The 22,240-nt window shown below is 42.0% G+C and overlaps 1 protein-coding gene across 4 annotated transcripts in view; it reads left to right on the top strand.

Annotated features, from left to right (window-relative positions):
* Positions 1-22,240, top strand: part of MAP3K20 (mitogen-activated protein kinase kinase kinase 20) — a 172,500-nt gene that overhangs the window by 118,514 nt on the left and 31,746 nt on the right. For 3 of the 4 annotated variants that reach the window (XM_070045957.1, XM_030851860.3, XM_060302238.1), the window contains exons 11-12: positions 3,320-3,455; positions 7,244-12,519. In XM_070045957.1, the coding sequence (XP_069902058.1) occupies positions 3,320-3,455; positions 7,244-7,627 (520 nt within the window). In that variant the 3' untranslated portion in view covers positions 7,628-12,519. Of the gene's footprint in view, positions 1-3,319; positions 3,456-7,243; positions 12,520-15,370; positions 15,416-17,217; positions 17,249-17,345; positions 17,486-21,491; positions 21,555-22,240 lie in introns of those variants that run through there. The other variant, XM_060302237.2, reaches the window with a different exon arrangement.

Raw genomic sequence — 22,240 nt, 5'->3', positions numbered from 1 at the left:
AATTTGGATTTTAGCACAAATCATTTAATATATAACACTAAATGTAATATATATATTATCTATTTCTCATGTAATATATATATAACTTTTTATGAATTAATCTTTTATTTCAAAGTAAGTTTCTGTCTAGTAAAAGAAGATAATTGTAGTTCATTGCCTGTTTTTGACATAGGGAAAATTTTCATCAACTTAAAACATATTAAACTATATTTTTAGAACAGGAGGGTTATATAAGGGCATCAGCCAATGCATTTGATGCGAAACAGTACATCAAGAAAAACAGAGGGAACAGCCAGGGGAGCAACTGTCTTTGTGTTGCCATCCAGGTTTGGGTTACATCTCTTGTGGCGTAGGACCTGGACCACTGCTGTCAATATCCCGGGGCGTCTGGGAAAGCCTCGTTGGGGAGCATATTTACTCAGTCAGTTTTTGTTTTTCTGCGACAGCTTTCAGCTTACTTAGCTTTACTTAACTGTTGATGTATTTTCCAGAAGGGCTTAAAATCAGAGTGGGCTCCCAGAGCTGGAACTTGAGATGAATCCTTGGCTTAAATGACAAGTGAAATTGCATGCGTTGGCCATTTACCCTGATCAAAAAGAACACCAGTGAGCTCAGTTTCCCTGGCAAAAGAGTTGGGACTGGGCTTGGTGGAAGCACCACGTGGCAGCAGCCCAGGGCCCTGCCGTATCCCACTGAGTGTGCCCAGCTCTGCTGCCTCCTTTTCTCACCCTCTCATTGATTGAAGATGGCTCATTCTTTCCTTTTTGTTACAAAAGTTTTAACCTAAGGTTTTCTACACTGTGTTTTTTCCCTTAATCCTCCATTTGAAAAATAAAAACACTTATTTATAAATGGGCATAATACTTTGTCTGAAATATCAGGGATAAAATTTGGATTTTATGATACAGTCATCATTTTGAAAGATGGCTGATTTACTGCTTTTCCTTAGGGACTCTAGTGTGACTTGACTTACCTGGCTTTATCATTTTCAGATGACACCAATAAAAGGGACGGGGTTGACAGCAGAGGCTTTTCCACTTACTTTCCTGCCTCCCTTGCTCTGAGGTACTTTGCAGACAGCCAGGGAAGTAAAACGTGGAGCCCAAGTCCAGAAACACCTCAGTAGCTGTTCTCGGAGTTGGGTTTTGCCAATTAATACCCAGAACCTTTTTGTTTTCCTTTATCTGCTTCTCATCTACAAGGGCATTGGGATAAGCTGTCCACTTATTCTGATTTTCCCTGGACATAAAAAGGCAGACTTTGGCTACATACAGTCATCAGCTTAGATCTGGGGGCATCTACCTTCTCTAGTCAAAGTCCCAACCAGGATCGCACAGTCGGACGTGTAGGTGTGTCCCAGGGGCACATGGGAGCAGCTGTTGGCTCAGCAGCTAATCTCCAACCGGCTTTTCTTTCCAGTCCCTTCCTTGTTCTGCGTCCTTCCCTCTGCGCCTTCGCTAACCCTTCCTTCCACCCTTCGCTCTGCTTCCTCTCCTCCTTTCTCTCTTCTTCCCTCCCTCCCTCTCGGTCTCTCCTTCTTTCTCTCAGTCTCTCATTACCGTTGCTTTTCTCACAGGCTCTTCAGAAACTGAAAGGGAAGAACTTCCAACTCTCAGAGCATAAATTTAGACTTAAACATGATGACAGCCCTGAAGGAGAAAAAAACCTGCCCTGAGCCATCTTACCAATTTCAGTTTCTATAAAGCACAGGTCTCTGTAACTGGCCATATTGTTCCAGGTGGTGAGGTTGGTCAGCCCATAGAGACTAAGGAGGGAACTAACTTGCTTTTAAAATGATTAGAGTTAAAAGGAACCTTAGAGTTCATCTGGCCCAGGATTCCCACACTTGCCTGATTGTCAAAAAACGACCTGGCTCTTCTTTCAGATAATGGAGATTCCTAAGCCCTACCCAGCCCTACTGAATCCTGAGCTCTGAGGAAGGGTCCTAGGAATCTATGTTTTGTTGTATGTTTTGCCCAGGTAATTATTAGGATCAGGCAACTTGTGGAGCCCTGATAGAAGATAACTACCACCCCGTACAACTGAGGAGACTGAGTCCAGTTAATCAGTCAGTTACTTGAGCTACTCAGCAAATAGGCTAAGGTGAACTTACTAGGGGTAGGACAGTGATCATATAACTGGAGTGTCATTTTCCCATCTCTCTCTTTGTGAGATTAGTACCTGTTTCTTGGGGCTGTAATGAGAGTAAGATGAGATAATATATAATAGAGCCAGATGACCGTAAGCATTTTTTTTTTTTTTTGGCTGCACCGTGTGGCTTGTGGGATGTTAGTTCCCCGACCAGGGATCAAACCTGGGTCCACGGCAGGGAAAGCCCAAATCTTTTTTCTTTTATAAATTTATTCTTACTTACATATTTGTGGCTGCGTTGGGTCTTTGTTGCTGCACGTGGGCTTTCTCTGGTTGCGGTGAGCGGGGGCTACTCTTGGTTGCCGTGCGTGGGCTTCTCGTTGCAGTGGCTTCTCTTGTTGCGGAGCACAGGCTCTAAGGCGTGCGGGCTTCAGTAGTTGTGGCTCATGGGCTCTAGAGCACAGGCTCAGTAGTTGTGGCTCACAGGCTTAGTTGCTCCACGGCATGTGGGATCTTCCCAGACCAGGGCTCGAACCCGTGTCCCCTGCATTGGCAGGTGGATTCTTTTATTTATTTATTTATTTATTTATTTTTGGCTGTGTCGGGTCTTCGTTTCTGTGCGAGGGCTTTCTCTAGTTGCGGCGAGCGGGGGCCACTCTTCATTGCGGTGCGTGGACCTCTCACTATCGCGGCCTCTTCTGTCATGGAGCACAAGCTCAAGACGCGCAGGCTCAGTAGTTGTGGCGCACAGGCTTAGTTGCTCCGCAGCATGTGGGATCTTCCCGGACCGGGGCACGAACCCGTGTCCCCTGCATTGGCAGGCAGATTCTCAACCACTACGCCACCAGGGAAGCCCGGCAGGTGGATTATTAACCACTGCGCCACCAGGGAAGTCCCAAAAGCCCAAGTCTTAACCACTGGACTGCCAGGGAACTCCTGACCATAAGCATTTATTAAATGGCTAAACCAAGACACCAGCTCCATAGCTCAGGCCCCACCCAGTGGTTCTTCACTGCTTTGAGAAAGTATTCTGAGCTGATGTTTCCAAGCTAGAAACTACCTGTTGATTTTGAAGGATATGAAAGATTTCCTATTCTCTGCTCATTTACTGTTTGGTTTCAAAGCACAGGTTTAGCCTTTTCCTTTGATTAAGCATTGTGATGGACCCCTCAGCATGTAACACCTCTTCAGCAAAGTTGCGACTTAAACCAGTTATATCCCTGTGCAGGTGTGAAATTGAAGCAACTCTTGAGAGGCTGAAGAAACTAGAACGTGACCTCAGCTTTAAAGAGCAGGAGCTCAAAGAACGAGAAAGACGGCTAAAGATGTGGGAGCAAAAGCTGACGGAACAGTCCAACACCCCGGTGAGTGTTCCCTGCAGGGTTCACGGATCCCGTACTTAGGAGGCTGGCTGAGCATGGCAGCATGGCACCCCTCCCCCCTCCCCTGCTGCCTCCTCACTTCCTGCCTCGTGCCTCTACGTTAAAGGATCCACATTTACACTCCCGTAGCGCTCCTATCTCTTTTCAATTAACAAAATGCCAGAAATTTAGAAGGAAAGCTTAGCCTATTTCTGGCTCTTTCTCCGAGAACTGTTATTCTGTCAGTGTGTTTGTGTATTAGAATTACAAAAATAAAATTCAGTGTATTTTCACACCATCTGCTAGATCCCCAGAGCATGTGCCTCAAGGCTGATTAACTCTTTATAGAGTCCGCCGGTAATTAATAAATGTTATACCAAGGCAGCTAGCTGTCTGAGAAAGTCGTTGATGTGTCAGAACTTCACCGAGTTTTCCTTCTAAAAGAGAGCTAACTTAATGATCTATAAATGACGAGAATTAATATTCCTTGCTCAATTTAGGGTCACAATCATGGGCAGCAAAAGATTGGAAAAAGACTTCTCTCAGGACAAGCTTCCAGTATTTACTCCACCAAAAAATATACTGTTTTTTTTTTTTCCAAGTCCTGTATTTGGACTAAGATAAAAATGCTTTGTAAGGATTTTGCTATTTATATACTTACCATGAGCTTATATGTTAACATGATATATTAAAATCTAGTCAAATTTCAGCATTCTTCCCTATTTTAAATAATTTATTATTTTAAGAATTAAGTATAAATTTATCATTGGCTTTTCCAGGGTTTTTAATGGGCAATATATGTCCACTTTAAGATCACAAGTAATAATAAGACTAAAAGTACACTTGTTATGTACTTTAAATTCATTTTTGATAGTTGCTATGGCGATTATACCAAAAAAATTCTTAAATGCCCTTCACTTTGTGATCTTCAAAAAACTTTCTTGGGCTTCCCTGGTGGCGCAGTGGTTGAGAGTCCGCCTGCCGATGCAGGGCACACGGGTTCGTGCCCCGGTCCGGGAGGATCCCACATGCCGCGGAGCGGCTGGGCCCGTGAGCCATGGCCGCTGAGCCTGCGCGTCCGGAGCCTGTGCTCTGCAAAGGGAGAGGCCACAACAGTGAGAGGCCCGCGTACGCAAAAAAAAAAAAAAACTTCCCTATTTTTAAAAGTCTTAATCTCCATTTAGCAGCCAATGCCCAACTGCAAAGTACTTTCCAGTGTCTAAAGAATAAAATAGTTTGCCTCCTTTTCCAATTTATGTGGAGAAATAACCTGATTTCCAAAAAAGGAAAATACAGTGAAGTTAAATGTTTATCATCAGATTTAACTGTTTCAAAAATGACTTTGGTTATCCAGGGAATCCCAAAGTAAGAACTGAATTGCTATGCATAAGACTGTCATGGGTACCACATCTTATAAGTACCACAGTACTTATAAGTTCAGTGAATTTTAACTTGGCTCTCAAAAAAGAAGTTAAGGAAAGTTTCCTGTTCTGGTTGAATTGGTACCAACAGGCAGACTCAGAAAGCATTACCTTAAGGATCTTCAAGGGAACACTGCTTCTCCCAGAGCTGATGAGAGGCAAAAATATGGCCATCTTCTGAAGTCTGAGAGTTGTGGGGATTTTCTAAGTACATTGAAATCTTAAGCTATAAAGCACTGCATGGCTTGACTCTTTCTAAATGTAGCATTTTAAGAAAAAACTTTAAAGGACCCATTAAAGTATGCTTTAGAACCTTTCTTTAGTTTACTGGCATTAGTTTTGCTAAGAAATTATGGGCTGCCTTGCACACATTATTGCTATTAGTAACGCAGTTGTATAATAAATGATGAAAAACTCTGAGTGCACAGTAGGTTGTATGCTTGCGTTTTAAATGCAGAAAACTCTCTGTAAAGGAACTGCTCTGAAGGCTACCATCTAACAATGGACAGCATGCAGCACGATCTCAATGAGATTTTCTTCCTTTTTTTTACTTATGAAGGCTAAGTTTTCTTTCTGTACAGTACTTGCTTTTAATGTCTCTTCTTCATAGAGCTGGTATTTCTGAAGGAAAGGTTTGTGCTCAGGTATTTTATAAGTAGATATTTTCTTTTATCCTCACATCAGTTTCTAGTTGACTTTAAATGAGGTTTCTGAGAGACTGATAAGAATAAACCTCTTTTAAAAGGAAGCGACTGGAGGTTGAGGTTTTCTCTGTGTAGCCTCATCTTAATTATAAAAGTTTAATATTAAAGTAACGTCATAAAAAAATTGTATTACTGCATTTATTTCAAGGAAGGACACTACTTTCTTTCCTGAAATTAAAACATTAGTTAAAGATATTTGGGAAGCTGAATCTTCCATACACAAATATGAACAATGTTTATTTTTAATGATTGTTGTAGCTTGATGTAGAAATTTTACTTCTTTTAAAAATAATAGATTATTTGAGAGGCATTTGTTGAGATCTTAACATAATGTGAAATAATTATGAAATATATGAAATAATAAAATAGATAAGCAGCAAAGAGATCCTGAGAGTATCTAACAATTGAAAACAAATTTGAGAGGCTGGGAAATTTGACTGCAAGGAAAGTAATAGCCCGTTTCCGGTGTTAAAGGATCTAAAACAATTTCTTTCTTCCATGTAACTTCTGCTTTTTAGTTGAATTATATGAAGTTCTGATTGAACTAATAACTGTAGAGGTCTTTTCCTAGTGGAGTTAAGATAGTTTTTTAAAAAAAAACTTGATTCCAACTTTAATTTAAAAATTAGGAAATTGGTCCTAAAAAGTACCTTTACATGCAGAATATGAAGGTCATCCCAGAGTTATATTACTTTTTTACCCTTATTTAAACAGCATCAAAATAGAAGCCTTAATTTGCTTCTTTCTCAAAGGAAGAGGCAGTAACACTTTGAGATCCTAACAGTTTTACCCCTGAAATGAACAACATTTATGGAAATAGGTTGGCTGTTTAAAATAATTATGTAAGATTGAAAATAAATGTCTGTATCTGCTCTGAGAAGAATTCCTAGAAAAAAATTCTGCTAAAAGAAGGAAACTTGTAGAGAATAGAGACAAAGGTAACAATCTAAATTAATACTAGTTTCCTTTCCTCCCAGTTTTCCCATGTATTTACATACTTGTTTATAACTTAAATGTTAGAGACAATCTAGAATTTGTTTACAAGTGAATGATTTCATAAATTGGAAAACAAGAATTATATCTGGCTGTAATAAATAATAAAGGGAGACAAGTGAATTCTAGACTGTTTATAGTTTATAGATACTTAATCTAGCTAAAAAGGTAGCTAATGACCCAGATCTCCCAATTGACTGCTAAACTGTTTTTATGCTTCCTCTAAGCTTTTCTTCTTTGGTCCAAGGTTTCTTGTTTATTTTTTTTAACTCGAGATTTAATCTCTACTTAATTTCTCTTTTAATATAATAATTAACTAAATGTTTCCATATGAAAGTCAAATTGGGAAAAATTGAGAGAAATTCTAAAAACTACTTTGTTTTAAGGAAAAGGAGGGCTTAAAACTTACAACTTCCTTCCTATTGGAAATTCGGCTTGCTGTGGTGCTTTGCAAACCTTTGGTTGTGATTTACTCTGTCATTTATAAATTATGGTAAACACGCTGGAGCCAAACCTGCCATTAAATAAATTCTCAAATAATCCCTTACATTCATTTATTTCACTAATCATTTACCTTCTGTGCAACACCCACTAATTTTGTGGTATCTGTTTCCTTGATATAAATTGGTCCTAATTTCTCTTTTTACTTCTGTCCTTTCTTCCCTCATGATAGCTTCTCTTGCCTCTTGCTGCAAGAATGTCTGAGGAGTCTTACTTTGAATCTAAGACAGAGGAGTCAAACAGTGCAGAGATGTCATGTCAGATCACAGCAACAAGTAACGGGGAGGGCCATGGCATGAACCAAAGTCTGCAGGCCATGATGCTGATGGGCTTTGGGGATATCTTCTCAATGAACAAAGCAGGAGCTGTGATGCATTCTGGGATGCAGATAAACATGCAAGCCAAGCAGAATTCTTCCAAAACTACATCTAAGAGAAGGGGGAAGAAGGTCAACATGGCCCTGGGGTTCAGTGATTTTGACTTGTCAGAAGGTGATGATGATGGTGATGATGACGGTGATGAGGAAGATAATGACATGGATAACAATAGTGAATGAAAGCAGAGAGCAAAGTATTATAATTGAAAATGTCCGGGAAAACAAAAGAAACTTGTTATCTCAGTCTGTACAAAAACCAGTAAGGAGGTAGAAAACCAAGCACTGCATTTTTAGGCCAATCACATTTATATGACAGTCATTTCTTTACGATTTTACTTTTGATTTGTCTTTGCTTACAGAAAAGGGGGGAGGGGATTAAGCCAAAAAGGTCTATTCAATGAATCAGCAAATGTGGTGCCTGATTATAGAAACTTGTGATTCTATATGTAATATAGCATTTTTTAACGAATGACATTCTGGCTTTTTAAAAATGAATACATTATAGTTTGATTTGATTTGATTTATTCAGTTGCTTTAAAAAACTTACATTTTCAACAAGCACTCTTAACTCCTAATTCTTCTTTGACACTTGATTTTCTTGTAACGTACTATGTTTTTTTTCCCCTTATGGCAATACACCATACTGTCAGAAATAATTGATAGTGACTAAAAAATCTAACAATAAAAAAATTGAAACGAAAGGAAGTTCTAACAAATACTTCTCCAGAAATACCTAAGTGCTGAGGGTTTTTAATACTTAATAGCACAACTTCTGAAAGTAAAACCCAAGAGATGTTTTCAGTAGTACGTTTGCAGGAGAAATACTCTAACTTGAAACCAAACAGCAGTGTTGTGGCACTTTCACACCAGTGCTCGCCCCAGAAGCTTCTTAACAGCACACTGTCATCTAAGGCTTAGCTTATACTTTATACAAAGAGAAAGAGAGAGTAAGGGATCACACTTCCAGGCAGCGTGAGCGTTAATACAGGGGCAGGAGTGTATGCGTGTGTGTTTGTTTTCCAGAGGGGCATGAGAATCCTGGATTCTAAATACATGTAGAGATATTTTAAAGACAGAACTAAATATTATAAAAAGAATAGCAAAGATAAGCTGTCCTTACTTAGGCAAAAGTGCAGAATGAAGGGTCCTTTTTATAGCAGATCTAGCCTTCCAGATTTCTTTTTTTTAACCCTGACTCAGCCATGCTGGTGTTAAAGAGAAGTAAATGTAGGTGCTGCTCTGAAAACCTAGCTAGCCAGAGAGATATTCTCAGAATGTTATCGCAGAATTGTCAAAGCTTGTTTAAACTATAAAATATTAAAAAACTACAAAACATTTGTAGTTATGTACATACAGAAAGGCAAAAGAACAAAGAAAGATTTTTTTTCAGTCTAAATTTGAAAGCAGTGCCGTTCATTTGACTATTAAACCAAAGTACTTTGGGTGGTTCTTTTTATGGAAGATTTTTTTTTTTTTAATTTTATTTTTGGCTGCATTGGGTCTTCGTTGCTGCGCGCGGGCTTTCTCTAGTTGTGGCAAGCGGGGGCTACTCTTCGTTGCAGTGTGCAGGCTTCTCATTGCAGTGGCTTCTCTCATTGTGAAGCACGGGCTCTAGGCACACGGGTTTCAGTAGCTGTGGCACGCGGGCTCAGTAGTTGTGGCACATGGGCTTGGTTGCTCTGCGGCATGTGGGATCTTCCCAGACCAGGACTCGAACCTGTGTCCCCTGCATTAGCAGGAGGATTCTTAACCACTGCGCCACCAGGGAAGCCCATAGAAGATTTAAGAAAGGATATCATCATAGATATTGTCTAATATTATTTCCAAGTATATTTGATCATAAAAAGCCTCCTGGAATTTGAAGCATGACATGCTTCCAATCCCCATTAAGGGTGGAAAATACCACAAAATGATCAGTACTCTGTGCCAGCTTTATTTAGAGAAAAATTACTAATAAAATGTTCTGGGTGTGAAATGTAGAGACCAGTCTGTACAGAATAGTGATAAATAGAAGGATCTGGAGTCAGATCGTGATTCAAAATCGCTGTGCAATCTTGGGCAAATTATTTAACTTGTACGTCTGCTCACCTTTAACTTGAGAATGGTAATAGTACTTACCTAAAGGATTGTTGTGAGGATTAAATAAGATGATACATGTAAAGCATTTAACACAGTACCAGGCCAATGGTAAGTGGTCAGTTAATGTTAGCTACTGTTAACTATGCCAGTGAAAAGACACTGAAAAATAAGTGGTTTCTGTAACCTGGAAAACGAAACTATCAATTTCAAGTGATATTTGTTGAGTAGGATGAGATGAAAGTTAAAGTGAATAGCTTTCAGGAAAGATAGAGAACATCTTTGGAACGTAAGCTGCACGAGCCGATCTACTCTGTCGCCCTTTGAAGACCATGCACATGGCAAGGTTTAGCTAGTCTGAGGTGTTTGCAGGCCTTGCTACCACCCACAGACCAGGCAAACACAGAAAGAAGAGGTAAACATTTCCCCTAGAAGATGGGTTCCCCACATACCCAATCTGATACACTTCCTATGTCTATGCAAATATAGACCCAGATACACACACACCACAGTATATTGCTGGTGACAAACAGGTGCAAACATAAATAGGCATCCTGTCTGCACTCAGACATGGAGGAGGCCTCTTTGATTCAAGACGAGCCACTCAAGCAGAAGATCTTGGAGTGGAGCAGAGGGGATGGTTTTCAGCTCTTGACTTCCCAGCATGCCCTGGGGCTCTGTGCCATGTAACCTGAAGGAGAGCCAGAGACCAGGTAGTTCACAGCTTGTTGTTGCACATCTTCCCAGGCCAAGGTAAAGTCATCCATCCCACCAGTATTCATTGAGCCCCTCCTTTGCGCCCGGTACCGTTCTAGGGAACAGCTAGATGAAAATCTGCACTTGCGGAGCTTACAGGCCAGCAAGCGGAGATGGCCAACAAACAGAACAAATGCATCATGTAGTAAACATTTGATAAGTGCACGCTGGGAAACGAAGCAGGGAAGGATGAGGCCCATAGCGGAGTGTTGTGGACTTTAAAGTGTGGTCAGGAAAGGCCTTACCCATAATGGAATCTCTGTGGGCTGATTTTGGGATCTGTGCACCTTATGTAAGAGTGTAAACCTTAAAAAATAAAAGAGTGTAAACCTTGTCTCTCATTTGAGAATAACCGGAAATAAATTTAGAACGTATGAAATGAATGGGATGGACATTTTTTAAAATTTACATTAAATAAAAACGTATAATAATAATTAGATCTATTAGGATTATACATAAGGTTTTGGTGCATTAATAAAAGCAGCCAAATAAGGCCAAAAGAGAAAGGTAACAACCCAGACCTAGGTTTACCATCATTCAGGTAATATTTCTCTAATCTCTCGACTGCTGCCATTTTCCTCACAGAAATTCCAGAGATGGTCATAGCTCAATACTCTGCCATCAGGAAACTGCAGAGATTTTGGACACAGCAGAATTGATAACCTCAGTGATACGCTTGCAGTGTTCTAACCTAAAATTGGGCTATAGGTAATTACTATAGGGCACTGGCTATTTTACTTTCTGTTCCAAATCAGTGTCTTTCTAGGGTTTTGAACATCCCTGAAATCTGCATCATATAAACAGAATCTTAAAGTGGTTTCCCTTGATCTATGAAGATGATTTAGAAGACTTTAGACTCTATTATTAGCCTTATTAAATTTAAAAAGAAATATTTATCAGCCATAGGCAGAATTTCTAATGAAGATGTTAATTATACAGCTTTTAATTCACTTTTCAGATCAGTTTTGTTGTTGTTGTTTTTGTATCGTAACGTCTTTATTGGAGTATAATTGCTCTACAATGGTGTGTTAGTTTCTGCTGTATAACAAAGTGAATCACTATACATATACATATATCCCCATATCCCCTCCCTCTTGCATCTGTCTCCCTCCCACCCTTCCTATCCCACCCCTCTGGGTGGACACAAAGCACCGAGCTGATCTCCCTGTGCTATGCGGCTGCTTCCCACTAGCTATCTATTTTACATTTGGTAGTGTATATATGTCTATGCCACTCTCTCACTTTGTTCCAGCTTATCCTTCCCCCTCCCTGTGTCCTCAAGTCCGTTCTCTACGTCTGCGTCTTTATTCCTGTCTTGCCCCCAGGTTCTTCAGAACCTTTTCTTTTAGATTCCATATATATGTGTTAGCATACGGTATTTGTTTTTCTCTTTCTGACTTACTTCACTCTGTATGACACACTCTAGGTCCATCCACCTCACTACAAATAACTCAATTTCGTTTCTTTTTATTAGCCAGTGATTTTTAATATGCAGTAGATTTGTTAGACTTTAACACCAGCTGGGGAATTCAAACTTGATCCCCATGAAAATCAAGGAATTGGGGTGGGGGGGGAAGGTTTGGGAGAGATCTAAAACGATTTCTCATGGCACTACGATGTACACAACTTTGCTTTTCAGAGGTTTCATTGGAGTGGTAAGAATTTCATGAAAGATAATTTTAAAACTTACTCTGAGTTAAATCTTGATCCTTTTTTTTGATACACTAGACGTTGCTGCCTTTTGAAACTAGCAGTCTACTGTACCGCATACATCATAGAGCATAATTTTTCTATAATCAGGTACCTTTTGCTGCTTTGGGGTAAGACTGTTTTCCTGTTTAGATGTTAAGCATTTCCGGAGAGAAGAATCTGTTCTGTTCTTTTGATTGTAACATAGCCTGATAGCTGTAGATGCAGCCTCCCTGATGAGAAATGAGCGTCTACCAGGCCATCTGGAGGACTAGCTATGTTTCCTCAGACTCCAGCTTAGTTTGCACTCTATTACCTGTGAGGAGCTTTCTGGCCTGTGATTATTTACTTCAGAGCTAGAGTTTCAGGCACGTACATGAACTATTTTATATTGTGTGCAGAATAATAGACCTTTTAATGTCAGATACAGTACACTGCACATACTGCTTTTGCACTGTTTTAAAATTTTTGTACTAAATGATAGAAAATATTTATATTCTTTGAGTGTGAGCTTTGAATAGATGGCATTATCACCTTATTGGTTTTTTTTTTAACAAAACGTTTTTCTCAATTATTCTATCGCAATGTTATTCTGAGCAAGTCCTATGCCAAAATCGTGTATCATGTTTGTATGGAAGATTAAATTTTATTCTTGTGTGGTAAGACTACTCAGTTATTGACTTCATTGTTGGAATTTGATATTCCAACACAAAGTCCACAATGTATTCAGAAATCCAAGTTGGTGTCATACATTTCATTTTGATGTGAACTTTTCTTTGCTTTCCTTTGTTTTAAGACTCCATTTTGCAATAAATGTTTTGACAGTAAATCCCTTTGTTATGTGTCATTGTGTATATCAGAGCTTTGTTAGATTGGATTCCCAACAACCTTTGAAGGAATCATTATCACACGCATGACCGTGAGTGTGAGCTTCTCTCCTGAAATCAATTGGAGTGTAAATAATGAATTTGTAAAGTGATGGGGCAGTCACAAGGTGGATTTTTTTTTTTTTAATCCCCAAAGAGAGACAGAAAAGCTTAGAACTCACCCTATAGCAGATACACTGATAATGTTAACAAGGTCCAGCAGACATAGAGGAAATAGGAAGCCACTCTGTGGCTGGAGATATTAACTCTTCTCCCCTGTTCTGCCAAATTCAAACCGTCTTGAAGCATGCCTGGCTCCAGCCTTCCTCTCACTAATCTTTGCCAGCAGCATGCAAGAATCCTGCCGGAGCAAGTCTCACACTGAATCCAGCGCCTTTCCCTTGGCGTCATCTTGGTGAGCCACCCTCAGAGCACAAGTCAACTCTTCTCTCCTTCGGACGTGAAAACCAAAGATGTTGGCTTTGATTAGTTGTTTCCTTTACGACCTTTATGCAAGAAATACTTATCAATTTTGTTCAGCACAACACTTGGGAATTACATACAAATCAAAACATTCCATACACCCTCACTTCTTCTAAAAGCCAGCCTTGATGCAGCCCTAAACGGCTCTGTAAAGTAAAGCAGTCTGTCGTTTCTTAAACTAATCAAACAAGTTCCTTATTTCACATTTGAGTCTGTGATGGGAAAAGCAAATGACGCTTCTGCAGCTGTATCCAGCTGCCCCGTGAAGAAATAAAACTTGTCATGTATTTTCTTTGCTCAAGTTCAGTTTTAGATCCTGTTTCTCAAGTCACTTTCGTTTCTGCGTCATTAAAGCAGGTGAGTGCATGTGACTGCGAACGCCAGGTATTCCAGAGGAGGGAAGGGGCAGTCCTGTGGGAATCGGAGCACATGAGGGTAGCCGAGTACATATAGGGCGGTAGCGATTTATACCCTTGCAACTTATCTGTACGTCTCAAACTCTATGCATTCAGATTTATTGTAACTAGTGGGTTTTTTAAATAAATCTGCCTGGCCCCCTAGAGTTGGCTGCAGTTCCCCTTGATCCTTGGACACGCGCACACTGTATCTGGAGCTCCCGTTGAACAAACGTGCCGTGCCCGTCCTTCCTTCCTGTCCCGCCTCCACCACTGCCAGTGTCTTGCCTTGTTGCTTCTCACCAGGAGTCACCTCTCTTCTAGCCCTGCTGTGCCAGCTCAAGCCACTATGCCTTCCATCCCCCATGGTAGTCTATGAAACCCTCCCTTTTCCGTGGTATAGCCATAGACATTGAACTCTATACCAGAGAATTTAGCATCATAGTAAATGCACCCTTCAGTTTTACTCATTCAACAAACTGTTCAACAAAAATTTACCAGGTGTTGTGTGCCAGGCACTCTGATGGGCACTGAGGAAACTAAAGGTGGCCTTGAACTCCTCCCAAGGTATAGTCCATACCTACTTTACCCCCCCTTAAATTAGAAGCTCCTTGAAGGCAGAGGCATGCCTTTCCTAGCAAGGTTTTGAGCATGTGAATTTAAAATACCTGCAGATTAGAAGGATTAACTCACCCACCCTCTGATGTTTACACTAATGGTAAAAGTAACCAAATCCAACTTCTTTTTTTTTCAACTCGCACAAAAAATACTATTTGTAACACGTGTTGAAAGACACTTTGCCATGTTGCCTCATGAGCAATCCAACCATGTTGGCAAGTTAAGCTGGTTAAAACTAATGGCTATAGCAAACTAATTCAAGTCACAAGACACAGATTTTTCTTCCCGTTACGTAGGTATTTATTTAGTCTGTGGCCATGGAGCATATATTGAAGCGAGTAGTCCTTTGGCTCTGAAAATGGGCAGGCAGGAGTCCTCTTGCAAAGTTGTCATTCACGTTTGTATACTTGCCAGGGAGGGAGGTTAGTTTAGTTTAGTTTTAGTTAGAGCAACTCTGCAACCTGGGTTCCTTAGGACGGCTCCAATTTTACGTGTCCTTCTAATATTTTGTTTTAAAAATATAGTGCAACTGAGACATTTAAACACTTAGAAATTCCCCTCTAAAAATAAGCATGTAAAACATCTGGTTACCAAGTGGTTGCTTTGGAATTTTCATTAATGATCAAACGGTCTTCGTGTTGACTGAGAATTCCGAAGACGGCTCTGGTATCTGACAAACGTCAGAAATTCCTTGACTGCCAAGGCCTTCTCATGGGAGGTAAAACTACTCTCAGTGTGCCAAGTACAAAGAGTGGAAAATCCCAAGATGTGCAGAGTCCCATTGTCACGGCTCACCAAGCACAATGAATTGTTACTGAGAGGTGGTTTGGCTTCTGTGGGCAACATCTTTGGAACCCTGAGAAATTCCTTAACGGTTGGGAAAACTGGTTTCCATTCAATGCCACCTGCAGGAGGAACCAAGCCAGAGCTGCTTGGTTTTAGCTGCCCAGAGCTAAAATACTGAAAAGTGTGGGGATAAACCAAAAAGACAGTGATAATATTCCTTCTTTTTTTCCATTTCATTCATATTTCCCATGCAGCTGCTGCCTTCCTTTGAGATTGGTGCGTGGACAGAAGAGGATGTGGTAAGCAGCTTCTTTTAATGCGTCATTTAACCTGGGCGGGTAGTTCATAAATTTGTCCACAAGTTAAAAATACAGGGAGAGGGGTTTGGGCCTTAGGAAAGTGTTAAGTAGGAGAAGTTGACAAATTCCATGTCTTTCTATTTTTAATGCAGTAATGATTTAAAATAAGGCCTCGAGCAAAGCAAGTATCTCTTCAAATCTTACAAGAGGATTCCACCTCCCTATTTGCTCTGAAAGGTATACCAGGATACAGTAATGAATACCAGTTAAAGGGGGGATCCAGGATACTAAATGAACATACTTGGGAAAAAATTGATCTTAAGTTTTCCCAAAAGACCAGGGATGGACTTGAACCATGGTGGGGAAAGAACTAGTAGAGGCAGTGCCTTAGCCCTGTTCATTTTACTGTCTTTACTCTGACCTTCCCAAGAAGGAATAGACCCGAGCTCCCAGACATTCTCTGAAGTGGGAGCCGGAGAAGCCCCATGTTTGGGGGAGGATGTGAACAGACTAGTTAAGTCCAAAGGAAATCCCACACCCTACAGTCTGGGTAGAGACCCTGAGGAACAATCCTGCTTAGCCTGTTATATCTCTGTATCTGTTTCCTTAAGTGAAAAACAGGTCCGAGAATTCTCGGTCAGAGACCTCAGGGGTTTTTGCCTGTCCAGGTCCATTTTATAAGTTCAAGGTTTCATTAAATGAAAAAGGAAAAAATAAAAGTTTGTATGCCAGCCTCAGCAGGCCCACACCCCAGGAAATAGACTAGGTACCCCAAAGTCAAACTCATTATTAGAAACTCTTGGGAAGGTCTCTGGAAGGTTTACCAGACTCAACTGGTTTCTGGGCCAGGGCACATCCTCCCAAGCCCTTGGTCTTCTGGTGAAGTAATCCTGCTTTCAGATAAGCTCATCTCTGTGGCTGCTGCAGGGGAAGTACGCTAGCACCAGTTACCTCTATTTCCCATTCCCTGAGTCCTGGTGATTCTAACTTTCCTGCCAGCCCTGCTTAACAAGGACAGAGGACTTAGGCTCGCCTCTTCACAGGTCTCCATAGAACCCCTTTATCCCCAGCTGCAAAGTTGGCCCTTCTCATCTGAGAAGAAATGTTTTAAAAGGCACTGAGCTCTAAAAGCTATTTTTAGTCTTTGCTCTGAGGTTGAGTGGTTTTCAAACCATTTAAATAAAATTCCAGGGTCAAGGGCTCCCTAGAGAATGGGTGGGCCTGGGTGTGGCCCCCCATTCTGTCTCCCTTCACCTGGATAGTGTGAGAGGCTACGGTAAACACACGCCAAGGGAAATTCAAGGACTGAGGTTGCTGGGTCCAACCTCATTCTGTGTAGGAAGCTCCACACCTGAACTTGTCTCGGGCCACAAAGCTACTTCATGACCAGGCCTAGAACAGAGGACGTATTTTATCCATCTTTCTGTCCACTGCCGTGTGGTCCCTCTCACTCAGACAATTCCTGGGTAAACCAGTGCCCTTCAACAACCCAGGGGACCACTGGCACATGAATGGAAAAAGCATTATAAGTAAGAATCTTCTTGAAAGGATTTTTAAATATCTTTCAAATAAGGAGGAAAACCAATGGTCCTTCAAGGGTCCAAGACCCCCAAAGGGAGGATGTCTCCAATTTGAAACCTTGAAGTTTTAAAACAGTAAAGAGAAAGTCTTCTGTTTTCCCTTTGTGGTTTAGCAAGAATTAAAGGTATTTTAATCCATTGAAAAACTATGTGTTTTACTGTTAAGTCTGGCCACTGACCATGAATGAATCTTCAAAACCATATATGTCCTCTCTTCCACAGTATTTTTGGGTTCAGCAGCTCGTCAGAAAAGGCAAGTGGAAAAGCTTACCTTCTTAATTCATGGAGTTAACTTTGCTTGGGATGTGATTGAGTCTAATTTTATTCTGTCTTCTAATCACTCCCTTCAGGTGACACTTCAGAGGAGATGAGCCTATATGCGAACTTGTTTAAGGAAAACAACATTACAGGAAAGCGACTGCTTCTTCTCGAGGAAGAAGACTTGAAAGACATGGGCATCGTCTCCAAGGGGCATATCATCCATTTAAAGGTACCTCAGAAAGGGAGAACATTCAGTCAGCAAACCTTTATTGAGCTCCTACTGTGGAGTAGGTCGTGTGTCACGTTAGAGGCTGAGCTGGTGGTCACAGTGTGGAAATACTTCATACCAGCTGATCGTTAGCTGCTGCCCCCATGGGACCCCTACTCCCTCTTCATAATCCCAGAACAGAGGGTTAATACCTGGTCCAGCAGAAGTCACCTGGATACACCTGCATAGAGCCCCCGTGCCCTCAGGAAGTCTCTAGTCTAGTGGAGAAGACAGTCATTAATCATGCAAAAATGGTAACATGGCAGTTGTAAGAAGTACCACAAAGGAGAGCTGAGGTTGGGCTGAGGGGAGGCTTCTGTGCAGAAGTTATGGAGTTGAGAGCTGAAGGGCCAGGAGGTGTAAGTGGGTGAAGGGTGTGGGGAGGAGGTGTTTTGGCGGCAGGGCTCTGCCTGTGGAGGGGCCTCAGTGTGGGAAGAAGCGTCGTGCGGCACTAAAGCCGTGTGCGCCTGCAGAGCTGCCAGCCCACCCGGCAATAGCAGGAGGCAACTTGCTTTGAGGCCAGAGAGGCCGGATATCCATTAGGGACCCCTAACGATGCCAGAACGTGTCCACAGACTGAGTGAAGTCTGCAATCTTCCAAATTTTACCCAGAACAGACACCACCTTATGTGTACTCTTATCCTTCATTTTCTCAGGAAATCTTAACATTTCCCCCCAGAACTTCAGTCTTGAAAGCTTTCCTTTCTTTTTTTCCTTAATAAATCTATTTATTTATTTATTTATTTATTTGGCTGTGTTGGATCTTCGTTGCTGTGCGCAGGCTTTCTCTAGTTGCGGCCAGCGGCGGCTACTCTTCCTTGAGGTGCACGGGCTTCTCATTGCAGTGGCTTCTCTTGTTGTGGAGCACGGGCTCTAGGCACACGGGCTTCAGTAGTTGTGGCACATGGGCTCAGTTGTTGTGGCACACGGGCTTAGTTGCTCTGCGGCATGTGGGATCTTCCCAGACCAGGGCTCGAACCCATCTCCCTTGCATTGGGAAGCAGATTCTTAACCACTGCACCACCAGGGAAGTCCCTTAAACACTTTCGAAGCTAAACCTCTGTTTTTGTTGTTGTTGCTTTTTTTGTAGTTTAGCAACCAGTTCTGTTTTTTTGTTTCTTTGTTTTGTTTTGCTTTTTAGTTACTCAAACCAAATAACACTTGCTGGCATCTGTGTGCACCTTGTTATTATTCAGAGGTCTGTTTCAAGAGAGATCTTACAATGAAATCGAGTTTACGCCCCAAACCTCCTCAACCCCAGTGTGGGTAGATGGAAGGGTGGACACAGGTTAGAAAGAAGAGAAATAGAATAAAGAAGGAAATGTAGGGACTTCGCTGGTGGGTCCAGTGGGTAAGATTCTGCGCTCCCCATGCAGGGGGCCCGGGTTCGATCCCTGGTCGGGGAACTAGACCCCGCATGCATGCCACCAACTATGAGTCCACAGGCCGCAACTAAGACCCCACATGGCGAAAATAAATAGATAAATAAAATAAGTATTTTTTTTAAAGGGAAGGAAATGTAGAAAAAGCAACTTCTTATCCAAATCCACATCTTGACAAAGGCTCTACCAACTTGCCAACAACTTTCCCCTTTGCCTCAGTTGGAGCTACTGATACCAGGCTTTTTCAGGGAAATCCTCCCTGAGGTCCAAGGAGAACACATCCACTTCTGTCCTATGGGCCCTGAAGCCACATAAGGAACATCCTTACAGCCCCTCAGCACCCTTCAGATGATGGCTTAGCCTTAACCTACCACCTGCTCCCTCTCACAAGATGGGCAGGAAACCTCATGCATAAACATACATCTTAAATGATGGTAAATAATTTAATCTCAACCTCCAGCTGTGGGCAAATCCGTCCTGAAAAGCAACGCTGGCTTAGATGGGCTACAGTAGGAAAAATTCTTCTCTCTGGTACAGAGAAGTTTCAGGGTTCAAAGAGAGAGATTTGATCAACCTTGTCCCATTTAGCAGATGCCAAAAAGATGCTCCCAACTCCCCTTCCCCTCTCCTGCCTTTGAAATAGGACTCGTTCCTTAAGGAACAGTCAGGAGGAAAAGGGGTGGCGAGTTGTGATAGCTCCTCAACAGCCTCTGTGATTTAAATATTCCCAGACCCAGCCTAGGACAGTCTAAGTGCCCCTCTGTGCTGGTTGGTATCGTTAGAGCAAGCGATGTCCAAACTTACGGATTATGGTTCAGCAAATCCAGTGGATGCCTACTGATCACAGTCCTGGGCCTGTGAAGAAACAAAGAATCCTGCCCTTAAGGAATTTACATCCCAGAAAAGAGAGAAAACGTGTATATACAACTTCTCTTAATTCAGAGTCTTGGCATTTGGGAGCGGAGTGTCTGTCCTGAGCTCCAAAGGAGGGGCGTAGCTAGCATCTGCGGGGACCGCAGACTCCCTCCTGGAAGAGTCTGTGTGTGCACAGAAAGACAGTCAGTCCCTGGGGGGGTGGGTCTCAAAAGTCAGGCGTGCGGGCCCTACACCTCTGCCAAAGCCAGGACCCTATTACAGTGGCCGCCCCAGGGGTGGGCAGGGGTGGGGGGCTTGGCCCCCAGGTGACACTCTCTTAAACTCAGCTGGGTCCTGGGTACTTCTGACAAGTAAGCTTACATGAGAGGGAAAGAGTGAGGGGAAAGGGTCATGGAAACAGACCTTTCCATGGGAGGTCTGGGAGCATCCTGCATATACTCTCGGGGCAACGAGGATAAAGAATCCTTCAAGCTGGGCCATTCGGGATGGGACGCTGCAAGGGGACCTCCAGACTGGAAGAGCCCGCCTGGTCCTTGTGACAGTGCTTCCCACGCGCACACACACACCCATCCAGAGGGTGAGAAAGTGCCCTCCATTCTCTGCGGTCTCACTGAGGAAGGCAGGGCATTGTTGTACGCCTTCTCAACGAGTGAGTCTCTCAGCCTACAGATGGTCGATTATACAACTGCAAAGTGGACGGTCTGTCCACCTGCCCTTTGCTACTTGGTTGTTCCTTTCAGCCTGTCTTGGCGTCCTCCTCACCCGAGCCTGGAAGCCCTCTGTGGAGGAGCCTTGAAGAAGGAATAGAGCCTAACATCCAATAAGTGCTCATTATTGGATGATGTGCCAACAGCTTTCATTTCACTTTTTGTTTTGTTTTGTTTTTGCGGTACGCGGGCCTCTCACTGTTGTGGCCTCTCCCGTTGCGCCGCGCAGGCTCCGGACGCGCAGGCTCTGCGGCCATGGCTCATGGGCCCAGCCGCTCCGTGGCATGCGGGATCCTCCCGGACCGGGGCACAAACCCGTGTCCCCTGCATCGGCAGGCAGACTCTCAACCACTGCACCACCAGGGAAGCCCTCATTTCACTTTTTTAAAAATGCATCTAATTTTTCTTACATCAGTACTTTTTTACTCTCTATGTGATATGCTCAGTTCACAGAAAAGCTGGATTATACCTGATGAGTATAAACAAGAATCATAATTTAAATTGTCCTCCTTTCCTTTAAGAGTCCTTTGTCCTCCACTGGGGGAGGGAGCTTTGGACACAAACCCACAGAAAAGCCCTTTCAATGCAGTAAACCCTTTAGTGAGATTTCAGCTCTAATGAGAGCCTCTGGTGATATATTCATGTTCTTTGTTGTTTTTCCCACAATTACTCAGGGTGACAACTGCATTCTGTACAGTAGAATATTAACTTATCACTACTATACTCTACCAGTATTTGAAGAACGGTCTTATTTATTTTTTCCTCTGAGATTAAACATCTTTAAAATATCTTCCTGTTCCATTAAATAATTATAAACTACCTATAATACTTTGAACAACCAGGTTTATTCTCAATAGATGTTGGATATTAACATCCCCAAGGTATTTTGCGAACTACGTAAATAAAGAATGCCTTTATATGTGCACAATAATTTTAATCCTTTCTTGGCATTATCGGATCATTAATAAAGTCATGTGGGTTTCTTGTGTTTTTTTTTTACAGTCAGCCATTGAGAAGTTAACCCACGATTACCTAAACTTGTTTCACTTCCCACCACTCATTAAGGTAAGGAAGGTTTTTCTTACCGAGAATATGCTACTTTTATTGACATATGTACCAGCCACATCCACACCTAAATTTGCCAATGTCGGAAACCGTTGTTTGAAGTGAAATTTAATCATATCTGTCCAACAAAAGGCCCTTTGAGTGAAGCTGAGGATGTGCATAAATGGAACAACCTTGTTCCCTGCAAGTTGAAATATTAACAATACAGTCATGATAAGAACAACACATGTCACCTCAGTGGCTAGAGGATATAAGTGCTAACATTGTAGGTGAGGACCTCTGGCCTCCCACCTGGCTCGGGAGACCTTTGTCCGACATGGAAGCCGCTGAAGGAATTCACACGCTAAGCTCTGGATTGCCACTTGCATTGAGAGGTAGAAGTTTTACTGTTTGAATAACATATTAGTATATTTAACATACTATTTTGAATATAGTCTAAAGGTATACAGCATAGTTTGCTATAAAATTAGTAGATACTTGCAAACAATATACAGAACTCTTCTCATTCACCAACAACTCTGGTTTTCCATCTCTAAGCCCACGAAGATTCATTTGTTCCTCTGCTTGGCCCTCTATCCACAGATGCTCTAGGAACTGCATAATTCTTCTTTGGGATTAGGGCGTAAATATCTTGAGTGTTGTGAAACTCTCAAGGTGAAGTCTCTGTGCATCTCCAGGGACGAAGT

The sequence above is a fragment of the Globicephala melas genome, chromosome 7, assembly GCF_963455315.2.
Source record: "Globicephala melas chromosome 7, mGloMel1.2, whole genome shotgun sequence".
Taxonomy (NCBI): Eukaryota; Metazoa; Chordata; class Mammalia; order Artiodactyla; family Delphinidae; genus Globicephala; species Globicephala melas.
Note: the sequence above shows the minus strand (reverse complement) of the source record. Positions and strands in the feature narration are given on the sequence as shown.